At 35.7% G+C, this 18,926-nt stretch overlaps 1 protein-coding gene across 1 annotated transcript in view; it reads left to right on the forward strand.

Annotated features, from left to right (window-relative positions):
- The window catches only part of LOC104525254 (activating signal cointegrator 1 complex subunit 3-like), a gene marked incomplete at its 3' end in the record, with an annotated part of 30,600 nt that extends 19,148 nt beyond the window's left edge, over positions 1-11,452 (forward strand). The window contains exons 4-7 of the mRNA XM_010168357.1: positions 6,880-7,000; positions 9,682-9,889; positions 10,629-10,770; positions 11,327-11,452. Coding sequence (XP_010166659.1) covers positions 6,880-7,000; positions 9,682-9,889; positions 10,629-10,770; positions 11,327-11,452 — 597 coding nt within the window. The remainder of the gene's footprint in view (positions 1-6,879; positions 7,001-9,681; positions 9,890-10,628; positions 10,771-11,326) is intronic.
- Positions 11,453-18,926: the final 7,474 nt, after the last annotated feature.

Raw genomic sequence — 18,926 nt, forward strand, 5'->3', positions numbered from 1 at the left:
AGATTGGAAGATCATTTCTGTATAAGTGGACTTAATATGCTGGGCTGCATATTCAACAATGTCAGACTTGACAAAGTAAAGGCAGATCTGAGAGCTGAATGACTTTCTCACACACCTAATACCTGTTTTTAATAGCAATGGTAAGAAATTATGGTTTGTCTGACTTGTCTTGTTTTAATCAACCTGTAAGCAACATAAAAACTCTTTTTAAACCAAGTGTTCTTCTGTAATCTGTAGATGTAAGAGGTAGCGTTAGTTTTTATTTTTCAGTAGCATGGTAATAAATAGGAGTCAGTGTATATATTACATCCATGAAGTTTTTGTTGAATTTTCTTATGCAAAAAAACCCCCTCTATCTTCAATTTCTTTGTTTCTGTTACTAAAACTTTTGAACAATAGCTAATATGAATTTTTCTGTCTGGTACTCTTTGGGAAGTATGTCCGGAGAGGTTTTGCAGTAAGCCTGTAACCCAAGAAAAATGTCATATTTTCCCTATAATTTTTGAAATGAAGCGATCATTTAGGCTACTTAAGAGCCACTAGAACAGAAGAAACTTGAGAATGTGCTATGGAGATGATTCTTCCACAGCTGTTTGAAAACTGTGCCTTGTAAAGCAAAATCATCTGCAAACAAGCCACTAGGTGAAGGTGTAGCAATAAGTTGTGCAGGTCTTACTCTGTAATCTAGACAACCTGTTAGTTTATGAAGATAGAGAGGTACAGAGGACAAGTACTGGTTGACTGACTTTGGTTTACTGTTTCATTTATTGCTGCAGAGCAGTATTTGGTACGAAGAGTCAAAGAAGGTACAAGAACCATTCCTAATCTATTTTTGTATGCACTGGAGAAACAAAGTATTTTCTGAGATTTATAGGATCCTTTCCCACCTCATAGAAGATGCAGAAATCGAGAATATGCCCTTGTGATGGCAGATAGTTTATAATGTCAGACTAATGCTTACAGTTCTGAACTTCATATTTGAGGTCACACTAAGGACCTCCAAGGCTCCTTGTAAATTCTGCTTATAGAATAGAGAAGTGAACATTAGCTATTTAACATTCAGAGTAAAATCTTGTTTCAGTCTTGAACAGTGAGTTCAACGATAAAGATGTACTTGTAATGGCTGAGCCTTACTTGAAAAAATATACTATGTCATGCATCTCACGGGGGTTCAGCTTCTTGCTTGTTACCAGCTCTGGCAGATAAACTGCTGTCTATCTGTGAGATTGCTGTCCTTGTCTCCTTGCTTTTTCCATAAAACTAGTATATATTCCGCAGAAATCATTAGCATGGGGACCCTGCCTCACCTTCCTAATGCAATATGACATGTCTCGTCCCTTGGTTCCTAGACTGATTACTCATTACACTTCCTTCCCGCTATTACGGCTATGCACATAAAATGAAATGTAAAAATAATCCAAACAAATCTGAATGACCATATATCATGCTCATCTATGTCTTTATGGTCACTGAGTAGTAGCTGAAGTCATCTGGGACCTTTGTTATTGAAGGCAGTCAGGGTTGCCTTTTGGGCACAGTCTGTTACTGACTTCACGGATCGTAATAGTTTGGCTGGCATTCAAGAAGCCGCTGACTGACACACAGCCTCTCCAACTGTTGCCTGCTCTCTAGTTTATCTCGTTATAACTTAATAAAAAGGCAGCTATGAACATTCACCAGATTCCTTTGCCTGCTCTCAGGATCTTGGCCATTGCCTTTTCAGGCCAGATTATGTACTAATGTATCAAATCTGAAATGCTAGCACCTACACTGGATACAGAATTATGCTCTTGTGCCACTTTCTGTGTCAGAACCCTCGCAGATTTTTGGAAACAAGATTGCACAGATATTTATCCCTACCAGGCTGTCCTGAAAGAGTCATAATCTGGTTAACTATTAGTCTGAGAAACTTTTTTTAAATTTTTTTATTACAGGCAGTGTTACATTGTTTAATGTTTTTCCATCAGCCATGTGAAGTCATTAACAGCATTCAAATTACAGGCTCAAGTCCCACTAACACGCATCTGCCATTCAAACATGCACCATCCTTATTTCCAACACAGATTTCCCTATTGTCCCCTTTTTGGATTGAACACTTGAGATGAGTGGCAGAACCTCAATATTTTAGAAATAAGTATGATACTAGAGAGGTGTTGAAAATATTTCCAAGAACTTCCTGTTACTCCGGTAGTTTCTTCATTAAAAGCTACCATCAGGCTGTCATCAATATGGTCCTCAGCCTTCCTGTCCTACGATTCATTGCTTCTAGTTGGCATTTGAATGCTAGAAATTTTGTCCCATGGATTGTTGGATTGGATATGTCTCTGTTAACTGCTGGGTTTGATTAATGGAAAGCATTTAATTTGGAATGAAACGTGATAATTAGCCTCTTAAGCTACGTTAATTGCTAGGAGTGCATCACACTTTCTTGATTTGACATTTCTTCTCTAGAAGAGAAAGCAAAATGTTTAGCAGCAAAACATATCCAAAATTATTTTCTCCACAGCATAAAACCTCTGAAGTTCTCCTTTTCTGTAGTGAATATTAGGAATTTACATGCAGCTTACATTAGATATTTGTTGAAAGGAGCAATGCAGGTCATTGGGGGTTAGTGCTTCATCACATGCAGAGGTTTTGAGTAGATGGGATTGACAACTTGTCTCATAATTTTCTTAAGCTTTCCATTTTACATAAATTGTTACCTTTTTTTTCTTTCACTACTGTTTATAGAGTTTGGGTTTTTTTATGTACACATTGTATGGAGCAGTAGTGCAAGCACCCTAATCATGAGGAAACTTGTTCTGTGCATTAAAAAATGACATAGCCTCTCGTGACAAGTAATACATTTGTTTTCTGTAAATCAACATGCAAAGCAACTTTAATAAGCTGGAATCACTTCAGCATTGTGCCTCCAGCTGAACATCCAGGCATGAGACTGAACTGTGACAGTCAGGACCACATCAGCATTTAGTAAGTACTAGAGGGTGTTGTGGATTTTGCTCTTTTACAGCTGGTTCAACCACTCCAGCCTATGTTGATAACTTCAATTTATACCATAAAAAAATAAAACCACTATAGTAAAGATATGTCCTGGCAAAAGAAGGCTGCTTTATTTATTGATCAGATGTTTTCTGTGCCTTAGGGCTCAATTTCTCCTAGTAGGCATAAGGCAGTTCAACTCAGCTCCTAATTTTCTCTTTCCTGCTCTTTGATTTATACAGTCAACCTGTCACTATAAAGTGTAAGTGCTTGCCAGTGTAAGAGTAATAGCAGTAGTGAGGTGGATACTTTGTACAAACTTTGGCCCAGGATTATTTGGAAAGTGTGACTATTAATATTAAAAACACAATGCTTACAGTGGAAAGGTTGTTTGTTTTGGGTTTGGTTTGTTTTGCCCTTTTTTTTTTTTTTTTTTTTTTTAAGAAAGCACATTCTGTGCTATTTCTGAAGATGTCAGACTCAGCATTCACTTCACTGAAGTTGGATCCCAGCAAGTCGTGTTTTCTCTCCAACTCCTGTGATTTTCATGAGTTACCGTAGGGTGCGGTTGCTGATTATATCTTTAATGGTGTCTATTGTTATAGAAGTTCAGGTTATTGTTTCATTTGTTGATTACTTTGAAAATTAGGCATAAAAAATCCAACAAGTGTCAGAGGTTTTCTGAAGTGGTAGAAAGCTTTGTGAATGGACCCTGACAATGTTTTTGGAAGTGTAAACAAATGAAAGGATAAAGAGTTGCCCCTTGAAACAGCAGCATTCTGTGGTAGTTCTTAATACCTTAATTAGGAAGCAGTGGATTACTCATGTAATATGAACAAATCTGATTATTAATAACACACTGGTCTTGTAAGTCCTCAAGTTTAGTTATTCCTACTCTTTGCAGTCTTTCTACCATTATCACTACTTCTGCCATCAGTGGTAGATGGTGACAGATCTTACTCTTTAACTTACTCTCCCTCTCTCGGCACTTCTAGTTCTGTCTTGTTTTAGCTCTCAGTGGTTGTTTTCCATCCGTGGTCTCTGGCAGGCTTCTAGTGGGTGTGGGAGACATCCTGTCAATAAGAACAGGTCTTTGCTGCTGGTCTTCTGTATTCTGTAGCTTTTCCCTCTCAGTCTTGAACAGTGAGCTCAGCCTGGTTTAGCTGTTTAAAATGTTCTGAAAGCCTCCTTCCTTTTCAGACAGTGGCAAGATTACTTAGGTGATACAGACAGTTCTCAAACTGCTGGTAGCAACTCTGTCCATCAATCAAGAAGGCAAAATGGAGTGACTTTTGCCACTGAGTGTTGCAGAGTCTGTCATGTGTAATACTGTATGGGTTCAGTTCTCTCTGACTGACTGGTGGGCTATCTGGTGGGATATGGAGTTTCTCCTTGGTACTGTTCTCTGGAGCCTCTAGCTCACTGGGGATGGAGTAAGTGATGCTGTTTTTACTTCCTGACCTCCAGCCGTGAAGTAGAATGCATCACGTAACATTACTGCTTCTTTGTATGACTCTGCTGTTCTAATTGGTTGAAATGTTTTGATATAGATGGCTTTTGTTTCGGAATATATTGGGAAAACAGGAGTGGAAAAACAGCTTCCTGTTCCAAAAAATGTCATAATCTATTTTCCCATGAAAACTCATCTTTTCTGACTGATGCTTCTCTAGCTTGTTCTGAACAGCTTCCAGTGACAGAGATGCTTTGGAGTCCTGTGCAGAGCTGAAGGTCTACACTGGATATTTTAGGACTAATGTGTTGTTTGCCTGCTGGGGGTGATGGGGTGGTGGTGTGTGTTTGTTTTGGTTTTAGGTGGCAATATTCCAAGTCTGAATATGTTTACATTGTGTCTGCTACCTTGATGAGAAGCTAGTGTTTTAAGCCCAGATCTTGGTTGAATTGAAAGCATTTCCCTTCCCTGTCTTGCTGGTATTCCACAGTCAACAAGATGTTAGAAAAATTGAGACAAGCTTTTATTCAGTTCTGTATACAATTTATTTCAAATACGCTTCTTTTCTTGTTGCTTTTGTAATTATTTTTCCCTCCCTGCCTTAAGCATATACCCTTGGAAGATACCTACTCCTTAAGTTTACCAGTAGTAATTTGCCACTTTCTTTTGAAATACAAAACTAAGGGCATCTTATATCTTTAGATAATATTAGTTAAACTGTGGCAGTAAAGTGACAGTGAATAGCTATGCAAAAGACAAGAGCTAATGATCGTTATTAGTGAAAGCTGGATAAAAAGAAATCCATCATAGCTTGAGATCTTTGACAGCAGAATTGACGGATAGCCAGCAGTTACCTGGCTTGTATTTCTGTAGTTTGTTCCTTATATCAGAGTATGGAAGGACAGAGTATAGACAAACTTTCTATTTGTCCACATTTATTGCTTTTTCTTTTTTTTTAGACTGCTTCTCCAATTTGCCATCATTGGTTACTCTAATGAAAGAACTACAAGACTTAATACATTTAATAACTGTTATTAACTCTACCATCACTGTACTAATTTGCACAAACCTTACGTTTTTCATAGAAACCGTGAGGGCCAGGAGTAACACTTTTTTTTTTCTTTTTTTCTTTTTTTTTTATAATGACAGCTTATATTATGAAGTATAGATTGGCCTGAAAAAAGGGATCATTGATCTGATGCCCTTGGCACTGTTCAAAATTTTGCAAATGTATGGTGAGGCAGCATAAAGTTATTTTGAGGTGTTCCCAGAGGGCAGTAGTCACAGACAGCCACAGAAAAACTCACTGTTAAGGAACTGGCAAATTAAATGCAGGGCAGTAAGAGACCCCTCTCTCCTTTTCATAGTTAGAACAGAAATACTGGAATCCTACAGTGCTGAAGTCTTACTCTTTCATAGAACATCACATCAAAGTACATCAGAACTTTTATTCTTACCTTATACTTGAAGTTGTATGAATAATATTAGCAGCAAACTTAGAGAGCACTAAGGAGAAACTGTTCTGTTTTCCTTTTTGGAAATTGAAAAAATGGAGATAAAATGTTTTTAAAAGTGTTAAAAATCAAGAATGAGTTCTGAGTAACTTAATGCTCTACTATAATGCTTTGATTTTTGACAAAATAATTATAGATAAGATGGACAGGGAAGTGCTTTTGATGTTTTGGGTGGGTTGTTTTTTTTTTTTTTCCATTAAAAACAGTATTACATGGAAAAGGGAACTTTAAATAGGGAACTGTGTTTATCTGACCTGCTAAAAGAGAATCAAAATAGTGGGGGCCAAAATAGTGTTTCTTGGTATGGAGTTCTGTTCTGGTGTCAACACATGATTGCTTTCATCATGTGTTTGAATTGCACACGCTCACATACGCAGTATATTGTATGTGCAAGTAGTACAGACTGAAGTCAGTACTAATGTTGTCTTTTGCTTATTAAAATTCTTGCTGTACTCCTGTGGGTTTGCAGGTTTTTTTGGTAGGATGTGACAGTGAAAATGCAGTAGGCTGTATCTCTTGTTCAGTGGAATGGGAATAACTTCCTATTTATCTGACTTTTATGAGGAAGCATTGGTTCTCTTGATTTATTTTTATCTGCTTCAATTGTGGAGGTATAAATTTGCAGCATATTTTATGTAAATAAGCATAAAGACACACAAAGTTTAGTTTTGAGAAGAGTTAAATTTTACGCAAGAATCCCCAAGAGAAATGGAGTTTTACTTAATAAACAAAATTCTTAGATTTTAAATATTTCCAACTGAAAACTTTCTGTAATTTTCCATTTTCATAATCAAGAATCTGGCTGAATATTGGCAATGACACCTTTTGGGTTGAATTACTTGGAGTTGAAGTTCATGGATTTGATTAAATATCGTAGTCTTATTTATAAATTTGCATTCATTTGGACAATTACTTATAACTTTGTTTTCTTTGTAGTTATTTGAACTGCTAGGTCCTGAAGGTTTTGAACTCATAGAGAAACTCCTACAGAACAGATCTCTGATTCTGGAAAAATCTTTAACTTGTTCAAATGATAACAGGTTCCAGACTCTGCAAGGTAAGTGACTACAATTGTTTTTATTCCAAACCAGATAAAAAGTAGTTTTCTAACTGTTCAGTTATATTTCAAACAACAGTACCATCTATGTGTATTTAAAAAGCAAGCCAAAAAAAAAAAAAAAAGAGGGAGAGTATATTTATATGGACTTACAGAAATCATGGTCTGCTTATACAGAATAAACAAATAGATATTGTGTATATTTACTTACTTTTCAACTGCCTATGGGCATGTGTAATTTTTAAAGGTATTAACTGTTGCACTGTATCTGTTTTAATGGATTATTCTGGAAATAAGTTGATCTTTGGTTATTCCTCATCTGCTTTCCTGCTTACTCTCTGCTTCTGTACAATCATCAAATGTAGGTCAGTAAAAGCACAGTAACAACCACTTCTGAAAAAAGATGATGTGAAGCTTAAGCATGGATAAGTGAGAGGAAAAAAAGGGGTTCAGGTTTTATACTGTCTTTTTTGTGTTTATAAGATGAGATGCCTGCACAAAGTAACTATTTTAAAATCTGTTTTACAAATTGCTGTTTAAAAACAAGTCTTCTCGCTTTCTCCTATAACAAAAATAAACCTGATTGTGAGTAGGTTGTGACTTGGGATAAAACTTAGGTGGACATAGGACCATGGAGCCCATTGCATGTTCACAGCATAAAGAGTTAGAAATATATGAATAAAGCTGTTAATGGTGGACTTATGTATCCTCACAATAATTTTGAAATGCAAATAAACTCTTTTTAATATGTTTATCTTAAATTAAATGTTATATAGGCAAGTGTTTAGAAGTTTACCTCTTACTGTGCTGCTGGTTAGTCTGAACTTGTGAGAACAACTGTTAGTTTAATTTCTTTTTGATTTCAGAGTGGGATGTCTTGCTATCAGTATAGCAACGTTTTGTGTCTTGGTGTTTTTTCTCCTTCTGAAATAATCAAATAATAAAAAAATTAAAATACATTCAGTAGAAACTGAACTAGTACAGTTTTTCTCCCTTGTGCAGGTTTTAGCTACACAAATACTTTCTTCTCACTTAGCAAAAGTAGTATTTTGGAAGCTTTTGTAAATTTATTCTTCATTATGCCATCAGTAAAATGTATCACAGGAATTTCTGCTAGAATGTGGAGGAAGAATATTTTCAGTGTTGAGCTTTGGAGACAATAGAAAAGCATTACTGATTGTATGCTTTTTTCACTGATGAGAGAACCCTTCTTTCACTGTGGTAAAAAAGTCAATTATATTTGAATATCTTCTCTGAGACTGAAGATGCTCTGCCTCAAGTTCCGTTTATTAATTTTTGTACAGCTTTTTTCTTTTAAGTTGATCAAAATGGTATTTCTAATGGGGATTGAAGTTTTATCTTTCCAGAGTTGCATTTGAGGAAGGGAATAATTTGTGTCTGCAGAAATTTAGTCAACTTTGAATAATTTGTGTATTGAGAAAATAAGCACAAGTCAAGGATCTGTACGTGTACTGCATTTTTGTAGCATGCTGTATTATTTGATTGTGTCTTATGTAATTTATTTCAACAGCAGTGAAGGTGATTGTTGTGCTTATCAGACAAATCAAGTAACAGTTCTTTGCCCTGCTGTGTTCAGTATGAATTAAATTTAGTTAGGAAATTGCATCCATTGTTGTCCCCTTTTAATACAAGAGAGAGAGAGTTAAAGCTACAGGCATGATGGTATTAATGTGGACATTTTGACAGTTTATTAGATTTTTTTTTTTTCCAATGCTATTTAACAGGTTATAGTCACCTTATCCAGTATGCTGTGAGAGGTAGGAGTTTCACTGTTACTGTAGGTGAAAACTTAAGTGGCACAAATTGTTCAAAACATCAGTCAAGTGGGTTTATTTGATAAAATGTTTTCAGCTTCAGAATTTAACTGCAAAAGTACATATGAAACATAATTTAATTAAGCATATAATATTTAGTGAAACTGACATAAACTAATAATCTATTTGCAGAATTTTGAAAATAGAAGTTTAAAAACACTGATATAGTTAAAAACAAAACAAAAAATATCTCCACTCCATAAAAAAAATAGTTATGTCTTTGGTTTTGACCAATAATGGCCTTGGAAAGTTGAATGTGATTGTGGTTTTTCAGGTTCTCTGCTCCCCTAGATTAATTACTTACTGTAATTGTTCTGTGGTTCTGATTCTTCTTGATCACATCCTGCTGCTTTCCACATAAAGGAAAGGAATCCTTGTGGTTGTATAGAATAGGGTTTCTTTTCTCACTTGTACAGGACAATTGTATTGTGAATATGCTTTCAATACAATCATGTTATCTAGTAAATATACACAAATTGTTTTGTGAAGAGGCTGTTTAAAAATAAAAACAAGCCTGTTTAATCTGTTTTCACCCTAGCCAATCCTCTTGCTTTAGGATGAAGAATTTTTGTTTGCTTAACAATGGTAACTTTACCTTTGGGACATCAGCTAGTACTTCTTTTTGATTTCTTGAGACCAACTGCTGCATGGTTGTCTAAGTAAAGCTAAATTACCTTTAAATGCATACACACCACTGCCCCACCCTTCCCTCCCAAAAAAAGCCCCAAACAAACCAAAAACCAAAACAAACCCAAACCTCAAAAACCAAACCTTTAGAAGAGAACTGGGGAAAACAAAGATGAAATCTCATACTTATGGAGATGCATACCTGTTATCATATTGCAGAACAATGCAAGAAGTTTATAGGAGAAAATGCTAAGCCAAATTATGGTTGTCAAGTTACAATTCAGTCTGAACAAGAAAAGCAGTTAATGAAACAATATCGTCGGGAAGAAAAGCGAAATGCCAGAAAAGAAAAACAAGCTGGGGAAGATGGAGAAGTTTCCGGAGAAGGACTAACGTGCTTTGATCCCAAAGAGCTGCGGCTGCAAAGGTAATAAATACCAAAAGTTGAGAAATGGCTTCTGTTGTAATTGCTACTTCAACATATCATAACAGTTTATTTTCTTTTAGTTTGCTTTGGTGATTAGGTGATTCTGACTTCAAGTCACGTTTTGTTACAAGTGTAGAATTTTTTTTTTGTTATGGAAACCTAATTTTCAGGGAAAGAAAGTGGTGATCTGCTTAATGAGATTCTTCTTGATCTCATCTATGTGGGCTGGAAATGCAGATTAGAGGGGTAGGCAATCTTTCTTTGTTCTTGTACACACGCTATTTGCTTAGATTTAGTACAGACATAAATCTTATCAGAACTATCTTTTTTTCCTCTCAAGATTAATGGATACTGTTTTCCATGTTGTCAGCTAAAAGTAGTGGGAGGAGTAGGGGAGGGAAAGGATAAGAAGCAAATAAGCTGTTGTATTCATATAGAGAAAAATACAGTACAACTGGTACTTAACTGTGAATGTGTATTGCTTAAAAAGAGGCAAAATTGCATTTAGGAAAGCCTTGAACTTACTGGCTTGCACTTCTGAGTTTTATCTAAACAGTGTGTTACAAGGACTTGGTTTAACTGATGCCAGAGAATAACACTGTAAAATTCCTTTGTTAATTATTTTTTTTTTTTCCTTAAATTTCCACAACTTCTCCTCTGACTTTAATATCTCACATTCAGTTTTTGTGATGGCTGCCTAAAATGGGCAGAAGTATTGCAGTTATTTTTCTGCTTACAGAGAACTAGCACTTCTGAATGCTCGAAGTATGCCAGTCCTAAGTAGACAGAGAGAGATGGACTTCGAAAAAATTCATTATCCACATGTTTATGATTCCCGAGCAGAAGCTATGAAAACATCAGCATTCATTGGGGGTGCGAAGGTAAGTGTTGGGTGCGTGACCCTTCTTGAACAGGACATCTTTCCCAGTGAATAATGTGCAGCAGGGTTCCCTTTGAGATTCTCCTCCTTACCAGAGTCCAATATTTGAAGCAGTGCTTCTTTGCAGAGGGTTTTAAACACTTTCATATATTCTGGTTTTTATGTTGACTCTAAAAGAAATAATCTCATTCTCAACTTTTTTTTTTTTTTCTAGGGTCACTGAAATCATTAAAATACTATTTTTCTGTCTTTTGGAAACCATTGAATTGACTTAAACAAAATGAATGCTTTATGAAATTCTAGATTTAATGGCCTTTGAAATGTAATAAACTGGAGTTACCTTATTTGTTATTTTGGGGCCACTTTCTGAGTTGTAAAACCAATTATTTTCCATTTTGGGGGCTCAGTGCTATCTATAAATTGAATTGGTGAGAATTGCTTTTATTTTGGATTCATTTTTTGAAGGCAGGTGATAAACCATTATTTAAAGTGGGTTATACATAATGACACTTTCTGTTTTCATACTTCCAATTAATTTTCCTGTAACACTGTTTTAGGTGTTCTTACCAGAGACAGTTCAGAGAGAAAACAATAAAATATACGAAGAGGTGAAGATTCCCCATAGTGAACCAATGCCTATTGGTATTGAAGAGAAGATTGTTTATATTAAAGACTTGGATGAGGTGAGTAAACCACTTCAAAGATATTAAATTAGTTTTTACTTCATATTACAAAAATCTAACTGAAAAAGTTTAGCAATTGATACTGTGATTTGTGGTGTATAAATGCAGACAGTTAATTTCTTCGCTACTAATTTTGAGAATATTTGTTGAGGAATGTAGTTCAGTGATACAACCCATCTCATGATGACTCAGATTCAAGAAATTCCTGCGGTAAACTACTTGTTCACGAGTTGCAGTTCTCAATTCCTTTGGCATTACGTGTTCAACTGTTTCTGCTTTTGAGCTGTGATCTGGATCACGAAGACGAAAAAGAAAAGATTATGACAATTCTGTTCTCTTTCTGGAGACTACATGGGGAAGTGAGCCCAGGCTTCTGACTTGTGCAGATTGGCTTGTGACTTCTTTTGCTTTCTCTATTTTGCAGTCTGTGAGGCTGGTCTTACTGTACAATGCATCTGTGAGGTTATTGAGTTATAGCGTAACAGACTGCAAAAGCATCTGGAATAGTGTTTTTTTTTAAGCAGAAGGCGACCAATCATTATTAGCAAAACTTTCATAATAGAAAATAGAGGGCAGAGGGGAAAAATGTAAGTAAACCGAACATGAACATTTTAACTTTTATTGATTTAAACTGGTGCAAAAGCTGAGGTAAGGCAACTAAATTTGTTGTTAGTATTTATAGTCTAGAACTTGCAGTACTCCATCACGAGTACCTGCTCCTCATATATAACTCCTTGTTATATATGTCAAATCTGTTGATGAATTGGAAGATTTGCTATTGAATTCAACATGGACATAAAGAGCAAGCTGTATATGCATATGAAGAAGGCTTTATGTTTCTTAGTTCTTCAGCAGCATGCAACATGGAAAAAAGTTTCCAACATTTTTCCCTGTGGAAAAACAGGATATGATAATATAAATCTAATATGGTTACTCAGAGCATTTTATTGGGGTTCTGAGTGAAGATTATGTCTTACATAAAGGTTAACTTCTTTAAACCGAAGAAAATTTTATTTTAGAATCTGAATCTATTCTTTTTTGTTTGGGTGACAGTACCTAATGTCATGTTTATGAAGTGACTGACAGCTTAACTAGATAGAAAAGTTAAGCCACTGCAGCTGTAAAATGTGACATTTTATATGGCAGTTTTCAGCATGACAGTATTTGCAATTAAATGTCTTTCTACTAAGCTAAATGATACCTACTAATCTGTAAACTTTTTGCAAGAAGTACCAATATTTCAAGAAACAATAACTTATTTCAGAAAAAATATAGTTCAGACAGAAAAATAAATATCTAAAATAAGAGGTTTATGGATTTTTACACATAAAAATAATTAAAATAAATATTTCAGAATGCATCAGTTATACAGATTTCACAAATAATTTGTCTCCTTTGTAGGTCGTGTATCATCAAGAGGTATACTTTTCAGTTTTACAGTGAAATTCTGAAATAGAAACAATTCTATTCAGAACTTCGCTTTTCTATATGTTTAAAGAACATCAAATAGGAGTTTCAACAGCAGATACGATTTTGACTGTTTGAATAGTTATGTGTTTAATTCCTGCCCCCAACTTTGATATCTGTTTGCAACAAAAGATGAAAAATTTATGAATGGTTTGTCCAGCTGCAGGACTTGTCAGACTCCCATTTCCATGAGTGAAACTCATAGATTTGAATCTTGTTGAATAGCACCTTTTTCTCAGTGAGGTAGAAGAGGCTGAAATTGCCAGTGTGTGCATTGTTTAAGATACACCTGGTCAAGGTGTAAGGATATTGGTTAGGGCAAAATTTCTTTTGTTTTCTCTGTATGGCTGTTACAGATCATAAAATCTTAGTTGGTGCTTAAAATTCTAGCTAAAAAATTCCAGTCAATTTAGAGGGCAAGAAGTTTTTCTGTCAATGTGGTTTATTCATTTTTGGTGAACTAGTGTAAGCAAAAACAGCAAAATAAATTTTTTTAGCTTTATCCCTAGCATATATAGGTGCTTATAAGATGGCTCTCTTGTATCTCTGTATAAATATGTTTGCAAGATTATCTAAAATATAATCAAGTAGGTAAGAAGGAGAGGTGACAGTAAGTGTAACTGTAGGTAGTTCCTAGCAGCACCTAATGACATCTTGAGGAAGTTGAGAGTTTTTCTACTATTGACTGTAATGAGGTGCCATTAGTAGTAGGGTTTTGATATAAGACATTGAGTTGGTCTAAACATATAGATTGAAGTACTTATTCTGTTTAACGAGTCAATATACATGCAACCCATAATAAAAAAGAGCTCAGAACAACCAAACGGTCTATTGTCACTGTTACAAGGGTATTTATCACACATTTCTCCAAGCACCTGTAGTTTTCTGGAGACATTCTGATGGTTTTAAAAATTATAAATGTTCTTCTTCCTTTGAGTTTATTTGTTTAGTTTTCATCTGTTCTCCATTTATCCAGTCTCATTTCTGCTGCACTTTGGTAAGTTTCTTGCCTTGCCAAGAGCCAGCTCTGGCTGTTTCCCTGCCTCGGGTACTAACACTTGTTAGACCCAGTACTCAAAGAAACAAATACTTTAAGTTTTCTCAGGTGTTTTTCTTTGTAAAATTGTCTTCTTACACCCAGAAAATAAATAACTTTTCTACTTCCCAAGAACAGTTTTGCTGACTTATTTTCAGGCTTAAGCTTTTAAGTTCTCATCTGCCACAGAGCTAGATTAATTAATCTAATGTATTCATTAGATTAATGAAGGAGGAAGAGGTGGGGCAGGTTGGAGCCCCTGGTGCTCAGCGCAGTTGGGTATGGGAGTCCTCCTCGTGCTCTTAAAGCTGTGGGGTGTCATCCTGCTGGGGAGAGGCATAAACTGTTGGTAACCCCTCTGGATCTACTTTGTCTACACAATAACGATAAGAGACTGTGATTCCCTTCATCTGCTGTATACATTCTTGGTAATGATAGACTCTCTTCTGAAAGATCCAGCTTTCTTTTGCTTGCTGCCACAAGCTGTGACCAGATGACAGAAGTTTGCACTACAGAAGACTTTGACCTTTCCGTCTAAACACGTACCCTCTTTGAAACTTGAGGGACATCTGTGGGACATACAGGTCATTTTTTCAGGTGTAGAGTACAGCAATTTTTGTACAATTAGAAAATTTCCTGGGCCTTCTTCACTTGGTAACTACCTTGCCCAAGTGTGGAGAGGGCAGGTAGTCAGAAGAAGTACTGTATAGCCGACTTTCCAGTTTATTATGTTGTAGAGGGAAATGTGCTTCTATTTAGGTTTGATTTATGGAAAGTTTTTTAATGACTGGTGTAGATTTCTTTTTAAGGTAAAGAAATTTATATACCATTGGTAAGTTAAAGAATCCTACACCTTGATCTGAAAATTTCCAGTGTTACCTTCGCTCATTCAAGGTTAAAAACCTGAACTGCATCAATTTGTCCAAAGGAATGAAAGTAAGATAAACCTCACTATGAAATATGGCCAATAAGAGGAAGCATGAGAAGAATAGTAGCAATACAAAATAAAAATAGTTCTTCACTGATGCTTTGTGTTAGGTATGTTGGCAAGAGTGGGTCTGGAAATGTGCAAAGACAGACCAAGAAGCTGTGCTATATAGTTATGTGAGTGCAAAGTATTTTTAGAAAATATAGCTGGTAGTAGTGTAAGTATTCAAATAATCAGCAGAGGTGGCAGTCAGTGGTGGTGCAGAGACTAAGGACAAAAAAATCTTAGTTATTCAACTTAATATTCACATTACCTAGCAGGTGAAAATTCTGTTACTGGGTTAGTAGTTTGCATTTGTCTCACCTGTCTTTTAACAGACAAAGGAGCTCTATGAGAGACTCTGTAAGGTATAGTCATAACATAATGCTGGTAATGAAACTAAATGGTCAAAAAAGTTTAATTTACCTTTAATTTCCCTTTTAAAAGACGGAAGGCAAGAGTTAGTCTAAATGGGCTAGATTGTATTCTTTCAAAAAAATGTTTCACTTTCAACTGAACATTAATGTGAGAATTTTTGAAGTGTCATAGGAGTTTCTTTTCTATTTAGTCTGTATGTTTTAATTTGCACAAAAGTAATTTTAAGGACTCTATTTCTCATCAGTTAAGTGATTTTGATCACATTGTCAGCAATTTGGGTGGAATATTTCACCGTGTAACACGCGTTTTGCAGAATACACTATTAAATTTAATCGTCAAAGCTCTTAAGGTCAGAACTGAGTTCATGAGAAGGAGTTCATTTATATTTTGAACTCTTAAATAAAAGTTAAACTTGTGGATCATGTAAGCTGAGGTAATCTTTCATTTTAATCTTTTTAATATTAGTGCTGATTACATTTTTCTCATTTTCTGAAGGTGACATAAACATAGGTTGAGAAGAGATGAGAAAAATGTGTTCCTCTAAGAATTAATTCTGATAAACCACATTTTACCCACATTGTAAACATGTATAGACTCACTTTTTTATTTGTTTCTTTTGTACAAATATAAGGCAAAATGACAAAACTTCTGTGAACCAACACCAAAGGGAGAAGCAATGCCTTAAACTAGCACAGGTATTAACAGGAGGTTCTTATTTATAGGATTGGCGGTGTAATTAGGATATATCTTCCACTGCACTCCAGAATGAAGAAAGAACACATTTTAGCTAGGTTTAGTGGTATATTATTTGAAATCTTATGGCCAGTATTTTCAAAGTAAGTATTTAGTGTAGCTAGAGCCTCTTTGCAAAGGATCAGAGCTTTTCTAGAGAGTTTAACTTAATGATTAGTTAAATTATTCTATAGGCAGATTTTCTTAAAGTGTCGTGGAATCAGTGCCTGGAAGAATCCAGGTGCTAAGATGAAACTCATGACACAAACTGACAGAAATCCAAATTTTTTTAGCTGCCATTTCTACCTGATTCCATTATGCACTGCAAATACAGGTGGCCAACCTTTCACAATTAAGCAGCCATAAAAGCATAACATAGCACCTGTCATGAACTGCTGGCATTAGCGCTCTCCTACTGCTTTGTTCCTTTTTCTGCTTTGTCACCCCTACCTTTCTACATGATGATCTGAACTGCTTCACCTCCTGCCACAGTCTAACTCCACCTGGGTCGTCTCATATTCTTTATTTCCTACCCCTGTTGAGTTGGGAGCAGGAGCTAGTGGTTTGCACAGAGGGTGCTGTGCTGCTGCTCGGGAGCATCTCTGACGTTCAATGGCAGAAGGGTGTGCTGCATCTCACAGAAGGAGTTGTAAAGATGAAGGGTTCTTGCCTTGCTGCAAGGCAGCAAATCCCACCCCCAGCTTGATTTGTAGGTAATTATTCTTCTTGGTATTTATTATTATTTGGAGAGCGATGTTTTACCCGCAGTACAAGCATATGTGGTTTGTAAGTAGCTAGCTGGTCACACCAGTTTAATCTGAAGTATTATGGTGCTATTACTTGTGAAAGTGGCATGCTAGCTAGATTGTTTCAATAACAAGAATTTAAAAAATTGAAGTAACTGCAAGCTTAAATTTATTAGCTTTGGCTTCTTGACATGCAGCTTGACCGTTCCTGAATTATTTTTTTGTACTTACTATAAAGGTGCTTTTGTGCCAGCCTTTTTGCCAAATAAATGTACCTTTAAAGTCATAAACTCGGGTCAGGAAAAGTTCCTCTTCCAGACTGTGAAAACAGTTTTTATCTGACAAATTGCTGTTGGTGAAAAATGACTTCAGCTTTTTACCTAAAGTGGGTGTTCAGGATAGGATTTATTTCTTTGTTTCATGTTCTTTCCATTTCCTTTTACTAGAACTACTTAATGGTCTAAATAAGAAATTTTTTTTTCAGCATTATGTGAAGGAATTATTACAAAATCAATATTCCCTTTTTTCCTGTAATGTTTTCTTGGCTTTAGAGTTGTACAAAGGTTGTCTACTGAATAGAAGTATGGATGTTTTTGCATAAATTTAAGTTGTCACATCCAGAATGTTGGACTGTTTATTCCAAAGTTGATTTTAGTGTATGTTTCAGTTGCTTATTTTCCAAACGGCAATTGGCAGTTGGACTAAATTGAATAGTTTTTTAAAATATTTTTTAATTTTATTGAAATCATGTCATTTATCCAATGAAGTATACTAGAAAATTGTTTACAAGTTCCATAACCATTAGTCCCAAATTAAGACCAGGGAAAAAAACAAACAAACAAACATGTAGGTGTTTTGCTAACCCAGTTGACAGGGTTAGCAAAAAGAACAGAGACACCAATTTGAAAACAAAAACAAACTTATTTTACTTTAGTTCGAAGCAGGGAGGGAAAAAAAAATAAAAAGAATAAGCAAAGTGCAAAGATAAACAGGGTAATGCACCTAATCATTACTCCACAGGTTAACTATAGTGATTAAGAAAGATACATCACATCATAGTTGCCAAATACTTTACCATCACCCAGATCCGTGCTTCAGCTGGGGAGCCCCTGTCACAGCGAAGGGCTGGAGAACTTTTCCTGGTAATTGGGAAGTCCTACGCAGTGCATCCACTTGTAGGTGAAGTCTCCATCTTCGCTGCGAGAGGATCCTGCTTTTATACAGTCTAACACATTACGTAGGGAGAAAGGCACGGTAGCATCTGCTGGGTTGGCTTCACTTCACTCAGGCGCATCTCAGATCTGGCCGGGATCCGAGGCGCATCCGGGAAGCTCCTGTTTTGGTAGAATGCATCTGGCTTTGAACTGTAAGAGGAAAAGTCTCACGGTCGTATTTCATGCTGATGTGATACAGGTTGGGAAAAGTCTCATGGTCATATTCATGCTGATGTGATACAGGTTGGGAAGTTCACTCAAAAGTCAACTCTGGTTTTCCAATGTTTAGATATCACTATATGATTTCCTAAATGTTAAATAGTTCTTTTCCTTTTAGCAGTAGAAAATTTCTTCCCATTGTGTTAAATCTCTGAAAATTATTTTGAAAAACATTATTACTTTATTGATATAGCCTTTAGTACTACAAATGATACCGTAGCATTTTTTCTGGATTCATAAAACCTTTCTGTTAGTTTAAATACTAATATTCTTTTGCCAGTAAGATGCTCTTTTTGTGTTCAACAGAATCGATGATTTTAATGCATTCCAGCTTATTAACCTGATTTATTTTGGGTAACACCTTTAAAACAAACCATATTTAAATAATTTAAAAAGAGAAAGAGACTTGATATAGTAATTGAAATACATGTACACTGCAGTGACAGCAAGGCTTTATGAATGTTGTAGTACAACTTTGAATTAATTCCAGAGTGAAATGTGAAAGCCTGAATTCCTTGATTATCGTGGCACATGGATGTCTCAGCTCCAGCACAGCAGAGTTGTTAGGAGCAAAGCTTGGGAGAATAAGGGATTATGGCTGCCTCCAATACCCATGAGTTTGAGAAGTTGCAAATTAATGCCAAAGGGGAAGTAAGGAATGAAGTAGATAGATAATAGAATAAATATGTAATCAAGAACTACTTTACAGACGGAC

The sequence above is a fragment of the Antrostomus carolinensis genome, unplaced genomic scaffold (assembly GCF_000700745.2).
Source record: "Antrostomus carolinensis isolate BGI_N321 unplaced genomic scaffold, ASM70074v2 scaffold505, whole genome shotgun sequence".
In the NCBI taxonomy this organism is placed as follows: Eukaryota; Metazoa; Chordata; class Aves; order Caprimulgiformes; family Caprimulgidae; genus Antrostomus; species Antrostomus carolinensis.